The following is an 11287-nucleotide window of genomic DNA, read 5'->3' on the forward strand; positions in this document are numbered from 1 at the left end:
TGTTTTATTACTTTTAAATTCAGGTGCGAATTATAGATCCAATGGGTTGTATGTGAATTAACAATATACATATAATTATATATTAACATATATATATATATATATACTTTAAAAAAAAATCAATATTTTAATTCAATTTAATGTTTAATTCTTTTTAAATGGATTCGGTTTTTGAAAAGAATATTCTTTAATAGCCATTTTTTAAAACAACGTCTCACACTCGCACAAGATCTCAACATTCAGGTCGTGTGTCTCTTTAAACGAGTTATTTCTCAGCTGCTCGCCTACATAAAGTCTTTCCCTACATTTATTTATTCAATTTAATTATCGGAATATCGAAGAAAAGCTCAACGGAACTCGCTCACGCATACTGTAGCAGCAGTGAAAGGGAACGCTTTCCACGCCGTATAAATGAACCAATCAGAGGTCTTGTAGCTTCTGCTGTTCATTCAAAATACAGATAAACTCTTAATTCAAATCAGTGAATTTGTTCTTCACGTCAGATAACCTCCTTGGCAGATGTAACATTGTCCATTGTCGATCGTCACTTCCTGTCTCTATTTTCCAATGTAACCAAAGACTCCTCAACGGAACCATTTAGAAATGATAAAAACATTTATTAGGAATGATTCATTCATCAGGATTAAAGTGCATTTGAGTGACATCACGAACACAAGCTAGCAGTGGCAGCAGGAGGGTCTGGGGGTGCACCCAGGGTTGCAGCAGGGCTCCAGCCCGGCGTCCGAGCCCCTCAGCATCTGGCTCTCTCCGAACTCCATGGTGGCTTCGAACTTTCGCTTCACCAGTTTAACCTCCTCCACCAGAACCATCAGGTCCGGCATCTCGTCCAGGTTGAGGGGGAAGTTCTCCGAAGGGTCCGCCTCCAGGTCGAACATCAGCGGGGGGTCGTGGGGCTTCATTTGAGCCAGCACGGAGCAGTCCGGGTTCGGCGACATGTCGCTGTGTGGAGAACCTGTTCAAACAGATAGTTGATCAGTGGTGTGTATGTATCACGATACACGGGCAAAAATATCATACATTACTAATAATAAAAATACTTTTTTACTATGTTTAATATCTAATTAAACACATTAGGACATAAAAGCAGCAGCAATTAAAGGTTTATCAATTGAAAAAATGTAACTGATTGCAACATATTGTGATACTGTAGTAACAAGGATACATTCGTAGTATTGTCGAGTACTTGACTCTGGTGTTGCAGAATTTACAGACCACATGACTCTAACTGCTTTCATTTGTTTTGAAACCAAAATATGTCCAAATATCATTTAAAAGCTGCTGGAGTCGACAGTATCCTCTCATCCTCAGTCATCACTGGGATCGCGCAGGATTCTATTGTTGCTGTGGAGGATGTAAAGACCGCTGCCATATATATGACATGACATATTAGGATATAAAAGCAGCAGCAATTAAAGGTTGATCCATTGAAATAATTGAATCGGTTGCAACATATTGTGATACTGTAGTAACAAGGATATATTTGTAGTATTGTGGAGTACTTGACTATGGTGTTGCAGAATTTACAGACCACATGACTCTCGAAAAAAGTCGTAACTGCTTTCATTTGTTTTAAAACCAAAATATGTCCAAATATCAACTTTAAAAGCTGCTGGAGTTGGCAGTATCCTCTCGTCCTCAGTCATCACTGGGATCGCGCAGGATTCTATTGTTGCTGTGGAGGATGTAAAGACCGCTGCCATCTAGTGGCATTGGGTTAAATCACGACACATAAATAAACAAAAAAAAATTGTATGAAAATTGTTAAAAAACAAACATTTTATGTTAATCATTTTAAAACACACTTTTACTATTAAACAATAAAAGCTGCTGGAGTCCACTGTATCCTCTTGTCCACAGTAATCGCCGCATTTGATTGTTACTTAAGTTGTGAAGGCCATCTAGCGACCGGAAAGTTAATTGCAACTGACACTGTGAATATTTGCATTTAATAGTACATTTACATTTTTTTAAAATTATTTTATTATAAAAACACCTTATTAAGATGTAAACCATTACTGAATTATTACAAAAAAGGAATTTAAAAGAAATATGACATTAACTTAAGTCTAACCTGAAAGCCAAAGAAAGAAACCCACACACACACACACATATATAAATAACTATACAGATTTATTTATTAAAAAATAAATATTGTATCATATATTTAACGTATTTTTGGCACTATAAGGCGCATTTAAAAGCCTTTAAATTTCTCAAAAAACGACAGTGCGCTTTATAATCCGGTGCGCCTAATGTGCGGAAAATACGGTAAGTGTATCTATAATTCCTCAATATCGTTGGACCTGAATCCCCAGCAATCCTTGTGCTATTAGTCTTCCCTCCTCATACTTACCGCTGGTGTAGAAGTGAGCCTTGTATTTCCCCCATCTGAGCGCAAACAGGCCGAGCTTCTCCGTGGGATACGTCGGGTAGAAGATCATCGTCTCTCTTTCACTCTGCAGACATTCGTTCAAACACGTGAGCGACCTTCTCTCCAGACCCGGACATGCGTCGATGCTCACCCGTCCACGCTTGACCAGGATGTCGGTCAGATCCACGCCGTCCAGCGGCACCGGCGGGAGTTTGGCTCCTGCCAGCCTGGCGACGGTGGGGAGGACGTCCAGAGTGCTGGCTAACTCATGGGTCACACCTGAGCGAAGAACCATCGGGTTCAGATGGAGCCTGATCTTGAATTAACCTCAGTCCTCACCAGGTGTGATGACTCCTGGCCAGAAGGCGATGGCAGGTTCTCTCATGCCGCCATCGTAGGTGGTTCCTTTTCCACACATCAGGAGTCCGGCGTTCCCTCCGTGAGACATTCGCATCAACTCGGGTCTGAGACAGAGACATTCTGACGTCACTTCACAAGTTTCACCAGATTCACGTTTCATTTAAAGAAACTTATCAAATATAAGTAACACCTCTTTCACAAATCTCAAATTCTGAGTTTGCAAAAACAGCCTTTCCTCACATTTGGATCAACACTGACATCTAGTGGTAGAGGGTAGAATTGCAGTTACCGACAATCCAGCGCTACACAGTAATTTTCCTAAAGTCGCTTAAAATATTTTTTTTTGTTTGGATCATGTATAAAATATGTAACAACTTGTAACAAACAAAATAAATGTATACAAATAAAAAAGATAACAAAATACTGTAGTTTAAAAAAGGAGTTTGAAGTAAAAATAAAAATATCCTACTGCTTTTTAATTATTCTTCAAATTGCCAAATATTTCTACACATATATCCATAAAAGAAAATCATAATGTACAAGCATTGATAGTAGTAAATATAATATATGTATAGCCATATAATTATAAAAACAAACTATAATAAATACATATCTTTAAAAGAAAATATATATAATATATATTTATACTTTTTATATTTACATTTATTCTGCTGTTTTTAACAGTTTCACTGCTGTCTTTTCTGTGCAATGACAATAAAAGAAAGTCTAAAATATAAAAATAATAATATGATATTAAACAATAATAACATATATGCATACAATAAGCAGTAGTAAATAATATAAAAATTTTAAATATCTAAATAAATACATATAATATACTAAATTAATTGCAAATATAACCATCAACGCTGATATTTTTCTACATGCATCCTTCATTTTCCTCTCAACAAACCCGTTATCAGCCGTGAAGAACACCAGCGTGTTGTTGATCACTCCGGTCTCCTCCAGAGTCGTCAAGATGTTTCCCACAGTCTGATCCAACTCCAGCAGAGCGTCTCCAAAAGGCCCTCGGAGACTCCGGCCTGCAGCCCGGACCCCTGCATACTGAGGGTAGTGAGTGTGCTGGAGGACAGAAGGACGCGTTAGCGTGACGTAGGCGTGACGAAGGCGTGACGGAGGCGTGACGGAGAGACAAGTCCTACATGCGAAGGGTAGTAGAGGAAGAACGGCTGCTGCTTCTTAGCCGCGGCGGCGATGAACCCGGTGGCGAAGTCACTGTACGACCGCTCCAGGTCCAGGAAGTCGACCGGCTGTTGTACGATGGCTTCGTTCCGCATGAGCGGGACCAACACGCTCCCGGGGTCACAGGTGCCGAAGCATTTGACGTCCGGGGGGAAGCAGGTGAGGTTCTGACAAGGACCCTGACGGAGAAGACAGTACAAGGTCAATACACTATTAAAACTTCTTATAGTATAGTAGTAGTTAATGGTTACACATTTCAAATGTTGAAACTTTGTATATTGAAAAGGTAGTTTATTCATAAAATGTTCTGTGAACAATTTATCTCAACAGAATGTATATTGAAAGGTTAATAATGTGAATAAATGAATAAACATGAATTTTAACACAGTATTTCATATTCTTATTTTGAGAATTCAAAATAACATTTTTTAATTGAATATTTGCAATCACGCATTCTTTTAAATGCAAAATAAAAAATAGGAATAAAATAAATATTGAATTTAGAAGATTTATTTTTTATTTGAATTTTGTAATTGCAATATTAAACTATATGTGTAAAAATGAATTCAGTTGAACATTATTTAATTAAATTATTAGGAAAAAAAAGAATCAACCTTTTAATGTGCAAATGATTGAACGCAGTAAAAAACAAAACAAATGTAGCATTTTATATTGAATTTCAAAGGCTTTGTTTCTAAAAATATATAATAAAAAAAATGTTATTTTGAATTATGTGTATAAAAAAAACATAAATTCAGTAAAAAAATAATTAAATTAACTTTTCAATATATAAATGATTAAATACAATTATTTAATAAAAACAAATTCAACCTTTTAATACACAAAGTATTAAAACCAATTAAATGCTTAAACAACATTATTCATGTTAAATTTAATGGTTTCCCTTCAAATGTATTATTTCTGTATTTATGGTTATTCATTTCTTTAAAAAATATATAATTTATTTTTTTACTTTTTAGATAACTTCAAATTGTTTTTATTTTAAATAAAACAGCTGTTTGTTTATTGTAACTGTTTCTGTTCCCCCAAAATTAAAATATAGATTTTATTTAATTACTTTCATTATCAATGAAATGGCAATGATGTAGAGATAATGGATTTGGAAACAAGAAGATCATTGTTTATGTTTCTAAGCCTGAAACAGAACCGACCATGTCATGAGAGTACGGGATCCCCAGGTACTGGTCGAACCCTTGCCTGGTTGGCAGGTACATCCCATCGGCACCGACCCCCAGGTGCCACTTCCCCACCGCAGCAGTAGCATAACCCAGAGGCTTCAGGACCTCGGCGATGGTGGTCTCGTTCAGAGGAAGACCACCTCTGGACCCGGGGAACAGAACTCCAGGGTAGATCCCGGAGCGGGTCTGGTACCGACCCGTCAGCAGAGAAGCCCTGCAGCACAACGCATCCAGTGATGAATAAATATATATATATTTACAACATATTTATGATACTATCATAGATTTATTAGTCGGAACCTGGACGGGCTGCAGACTGGACTGGAGCAGTAGAAGTCCGTGAAGCGAAGTCCATCCGTCGCCAGTCGGTCCAAGTTGGGGGTCAGCGAGCTGGGGTGACCGTAAGACCCCAAGTCTCCGAACCCTAAATCATCCGCGAAGATGACGATGAAGTTCGGGGGAGATGCTGCGCATATAGACAACAGAACCATCCACGAACACAGAGGAATCCAAAGATCCATTGCATCCCAGTCGTCGCGTGAGAGTGACGTCACCAAAAGGGACCGTACTGTAGTCCAATCCGTTCTAGCGCTGAGACAAATGTTACATTTAATATTGATTTATTCGCGTAATGAAAACAGAAAAACGATGACGATTTTAGAATATTACGTCATTCATCTGGACAACGACTCATGATATCTGACGAAACAAAAAAGTTTATTAACAAAACATTAGTTATGATTTTGATCAAATTAATTTTTATTTGTATACGATAAAAATAATTTATCGTTTATATATATTTATACGATAAAACTTTTTTTTTAATATTAGACATATATTTTTATATTAGACACACTAGACGTCCAATATCTAGTTAAAATACACTATAAACACAGTTCGTTTAATGAAATCTTTCTTTTTAGTTTATAAACATATTATGACTACAACTTCTCTGGATGTGACTCTAATCCAAATATAAAAATAAAGAACAATAAATCTTTGGAACAATGTAGAAATCACCTGCTTTCTCCTGAAATTGATGTCACAGCAGGTTTTTTTTTTTTTTTTACTAAAGTCCACAGTAAATATATACTAACATTAATTAACACACATTAATAAAAGGTGGCAGTAAAAAGAATAATACATTTGAAGATTATTTGTCACACTTTCAGATTTAACAAAACACATGAATGATTAGGTAAAAAATAAAGTATGACAGTGTTATAAGTATTATGGATTGCTCACACATTTCATTGAAAAGTATTACAAAAATGAGCAAAACCTTACACACAAGCAACAAAATATGCATCTATATTTGCACGACTTTAATCAAATTGTCAACTTTTTGCAACACAATACACAGACAGTGATTTGAAAAACACTAAACATTACACAGAAATCTATCTATAAATCTACACTAATGGTTAAACACAGGCGTCAGCTGCAAACACTTTTCAATTATAGACCAATCAGGTAAATGATCCACAGGTGAGTTTGTTGTTGTCAAGCACAATGGAGAGAGTCAGAAGGATGGAGGAGGCAATGGAAGAGGAAGAGGAAGAGGAAGAGGAAGAGGAAGAGGAAGAGGAAGAGGAAGAGGAAGAAAAATGTAAGGAATGAGATTGAGACGAGAATGGAACAAAACTGGCTGATGACGTCATCAGCAGCGTCACTGTTGGTGTCGACGATCGCTAAGCTACTAAGGTAAGCTAACGTTTTTATAGTGTTTTTCTTAATGAGGTTAATGTTCTTTAAAACTTACCTTTTTGGGGGGAATTGAATTCAATTATGTAAAGTTATTAGTAGTTTTAGTATTCACTAGGACATGATTTACTCTGACTTTAATGTTGGTTCCTAATTTAATCGAAAATGATACACTGGAGGTTATAAATTAAACCAAACAAATGTTTCATATCTAAAATGTCAATAACAGCAATTTCACTGATTAGATTTTATAAATAACTATCCAATACTATTTTTTATTTTATTCCTTCTATATTTGGCTTTTATTTAGATCACAATAATTTGCTGTCTGTATTTACTAGCATCTGGGGCGAATTGATGACTTGCAATATAATAATAATATTAATTTAATTAATTAATTATTATTTTTTTTTATAAAAAAAAGTTTTAATATCAGAATTAAGTGGACTTCTAATATACTTTATCTGTTTGAATACATTTCTCTTGACTGTATTCTTTATTTTACAACTATACTACATGATCAAGTATAATGTAAATTAAAAAAAAGTAAATATCTAAATTCCCATAGATGTATTACATTTTAAAACGACGTGGATAATTGATTTTGTACCCCTTTTCCCTAATAGTGAGATGTACAAACGACAATAATAAAACAACATGCATAGTACAATTTATTTATACTTTTTGGATAAATAAGTACACAATGAAATGTCTTAAAATACATGTTATAGCTTATATTTTGGTAAGGTATTCTGAATTTAAGTAGTTTTTAACTTCATACAATATTAATATTTCATGAAATAAAAAGCAGCAATTTAGGTTATTTGTTTCTTGTGCATGATTCTTACAAATAACTTCTGCATTGGAGCTAATTAGAAAATAAGTAATTGAGACGGTTTAACCAAGAATATAATCAATGTTTGTCCACTTCAAGTTCTATTGGATAAAAAAAGCATGTATGGTGTGATACCCACATGTACAGTATGTGTTAGTATACGTTAGTCTGTCCAGCTCTGCCTCAGGGCCGTGTTGCTCTGGCATCTGCTGATAGTTTTGATTTACTATTCACTTTCACATCTCTCTTGGTCTGACCTACATTCAACACCTACTCCGTGTTTGTGTGTGTGTGTGTGTGTGAGAGGAGGATGATGATCCTGTACAACCCTGGTTACAATATTATTTCTCTGTGTCTCTGCCATCTGGCTTCTCTAATTTGTTTGTTCTTTCATGCTTTGCTAGTTATCGCCCTCCCTCAGCTATCATGGCTCGATTGTTATCACAAAATGTTTGATCGCAGCTATGATTCTTGAAGGCTGCGTTGTCATTTGTTGATGAAGAAACAATTAATTGTGAGATTATAATGTTATACTAAGTGGCTAACAAGCTTGTTGTGTCTCTTTTAAGATTTAATCAAATAAGAAAACAACTTTCAGAGAGCACATACTACTGCCAAGGTGCTCTTTTTACATGACTTGAGTTGACAAGCTTATTTAGCAACCCTAAAACATTTAAATGAACACCAATTTTTGGCAATCCAGTTATATCTGTTTTTTTTAATTATGAAGTGTTTCATTGAGCCAAACAAGTCACTGGCAAATCCTACAAAAACTTCCTTGGATGTTCAGTAACATGGTAATCTGTGTAAAGGGAAGGAATATCATAAAATAAGTAAATAAAGTACAAAAATAAATTATTTGAACTGATCTGACATTTTTTTTTCTGTGTGACTCATTTTCTTTATTGAGACTTATGGGTAGGATCTGCTTCACTTCATCATTCGCATGGTCATTTTTTCCAGAGTCCACTAGAGGGCGGTCTTTGTACTACCTTCCTTTTGTTTTGAACAACGCATCATTTTTAAACTGATGGCGCCATCTACTGACCTCTAAACAACATGACACTGCTTCATCAGACCATCATGACACATGTAAGGTAAAACTTTATTGTTCCTCAGCATATCGCCAATATAAACTTTATACAATTATTACTGATAAATCCGGACTCTGTCCTACATACATTACACACACTTTAGTCTTGTTTTATGTATTTGTGCAGATAAAAGTTGGTATATGAGGCAGTGCAGTACTGCGCCTCATATCTAGGAGGCGTATGTGAACTGACAGGTTCTTTCCAGCCTCATCGAGTGATACGAATGAAAAGCTGGTCTATGTGTCTTTTATTCTAATCTTGTGATAAAATTTGGATCAACTCTGAGCTGAAGCCGCATAAAGAAGAATCAACCCATTTTAATATACAAACAAGTGAATATTACATTATGTAAATGAACCCCTTTTTTTGGTCATCCTTTTTTAATTATTTTGCTAACTCACGGATAAAAAAAATAAAATCACAGGGAACTGGATAAACCTGCCACAATGTGAGAGGACTCCGGGTGTGTTGTTACTTTTTAAAGCAGCTGTGAAAGCAGTACATGGTTGTGATGGTCTGATGAAGCTTCATGAAACGGTGTCATGTTGTTTAGAGGTCAGTAGGTGGCACCATCAGTTTAAAAATGATCTGCAGTTCCAATTATAATGTTGTTCAAAACAAAAGAAAATAGCGCAGAAATGTTGTCAGTAAATCTGTTGGTCCAGCGTCTCACAAAAAAAAGTGTTGCATCAGGCAGATGGAGAGGTTCGCTTGATGATTCTCACCATCTTCCATCATCCCCTCGGGAAAATAACAGCAGGAGAAACGGACTCACATCATGCCAGGAGAGAAGAAAAAGATCTTCTTGTCTCGGCACTAAGCTGTCACACTTTCCTGCACAGCTTTTTCTGTATCACAAATCACCAGACGAGGTGGGAGAGCGAATAGTAAACAACCCACTAGTGGACGAACACTCGCCGCTGACTCACTCTGTCTTTGGTGTTTCTCTGCTTCTCACATCATTGACAGACACCTTTAAAAAAAAAAGAGTTGAAGTCAGATATGACTCTGAGAAGTACTTGTTTTAACACAAGTGGGCGCCAAATCATCATATTTTATTCAAGATCTGATTCTGGCGGTGAGAAGCCCACTCGTCCATATTCCCTCTCATTTGTTGTTTCACCATAATTTCATCGACCATCAGCTCTCTGAGGCGTGACGGCATGAGCCAGTTTGACTGACGCGAACACGGCATGTGTTGAGCCGGTGCTTAACTCTGTGCTTCACCGAACAACTGAGTGTCTTTCTGTCTTCCCGTGTCGGATATTTTAGAATCGAGCATTTGTCCAGATTGTGATTTTAATTAACTGGTATTTTTAAGCATTTGTGAGGTGAAGGTGAAACAGAGGGTGCAGTCAGGGTGGAATGGAGTCATGCAACATATTGCTAAATTAAAAACGGTTATGTGTTGATAAGACTGCTGATGAGGTATCATGATACAGTGTCTTTCTTTCGAAACGCCACTAGATGGCACTTTTGCTTTGACAAAGATGTCGGGTATCATTGCGTTAGTAGATCAAAGCTAAATATTGTAAAGCAAAGAGTGACATCTAGTGGATTTTAAAAATGAAGATGCTGTATCATGATACCTCATCAGCTGTTTCATTAAGCTTCAACACTAATTTAAAAACTACCTTTAATGAATTTGTACAATTGAACGTATTCGTCTTGCAGGTTGTTTAATAAGACTTATGAAATATTATCCCTCAGGTTGATCAAAACCTTGCCTACTCTATAATATGGTAGTCATCTTTTTCCCCAATAGATGCTGAAAATAATGATTCTTTCCTTCTGTAGACGTGTATCGTGGACCATGTTTTCTCTGAAGTGAACTAGGAATTGTACTTTTTATAGCCTCAGCAGCTACTGTACTTGATCCTGCTTGCCTCGGGCCAGGAGCTTAATTCTGGGGGAATATCAGTTTTTTTTAAACCTGAGATCATGGTCCTCTGTTATGAAACGGTTGATTTTCATGGTGGAGTTCAAGTATCTTTCAGTCTGTTTCGTGGGTGAGGTTTGAATCTTTTGTCGTGGTGAAGAAAGAATACTTGCAGAAAGTCCAAGTATTAAGGAGACACTTGAGTCGTTTGGAAGAAACTCAAAGTAGCTCCTCGACACAAAGAGAATCCAGTGGAGGCGGTGCGGTACCCATTTTAGCTTCTCATGGAACCTCGCTTAAGAGGTGTCCTTGGAATGTCCTGGAAGAAAACATGTTGCATATTCTTGTCTCTGAGTTGGACTAGGACTGCCTTTGAGTTGGGTCCCTGGGAACATTCTTGGATAAGGTGTGGAAGATTTATGACTGTATGGTGATTCTGGGATTAAATTCAAACATCTGAGCCGTTTAAGTTTTCATTTATAGTATTTCACTGTTCAGTTTAAAGTTTGGATAGAAGCCTTACTAGTGTAGAAGCAAAATGAAAATGACACTTAGATATTACAAAAAAGTCATAAATTTGGAGTATTCTTGACTCAATTTTGGAGGTTTTATATATGGAAT

The 11287-nt window shown here is 36.4% G+C and overlaps 1 protein-coding gene across 1 annotated transcript; it reads right to left on the bottom strand.

Annotated features, from left to right (window-relative positions):
• Nucleotides 1-168: 168 nt before the first annotated feature.
• On the bottom strand, nt 169-5687 carry arsa (arylsulfatase A). Its single transcript, XM_087797106.1, has 8 exons — nt 5455-5687; nt 5128-5368; nt 3916-4134; nt 3666-3835; nt 2732-2856; nt 2544-2671; nt 2375-2477; nt 169-973 (listed from the first exon to the last, which is right to left on the bottom strand). Exons 1-8 carry the CDS (start codon nt 5673-5675, stop codon nt 678-680), a joined length of 1503 nt encoding a protein of 500 aa, XP_087653232.1. The 5' UTR covers nt 5676-5687; the 3' UTR covers nt 169-677.
• Nucleotides 5688-11287: the final 5600 nt, after the last annotated feature.

This window comes from Callionymus lyra, chromosome 8 (assembly GCF_982586985.1).
Source record: "Callionymus lyra chromosome 8, fCalLyr1.hap1.1, whole genome shotgun sequence".
NCBI lineage: Eukaryota > Metazoa > Chordata > Actinopteri > Syngnathiformes > Callionymidae > Callionymus > Callionymus lyra.

Excerpts from the sequence above, each read along its gene's own strand:
- arsa (XM_087797106.1), bottom strand. The coding sequence starts at position 5,675 with ATGGATCTTTGGATTCCTCTGTGTTCGTGGATGGTTCTGTTGTCTATA. Across the intron at positions 4,135-5,127 it reads TCCCGTACTCTCATGACATG|GGTCCTTGTCAGAACCTCAC; the intron begins GTCGGTTCTGTT and ends CTTCTCCGTCAG. Across the intron at positions 2,672-2,731 it reads GCCAGGAGTCATCACACCTG|GTGTGACCCATGAGTTAGCC; the intron begins GTGAGGACTGAG and ends TTCTTCGCTCAG.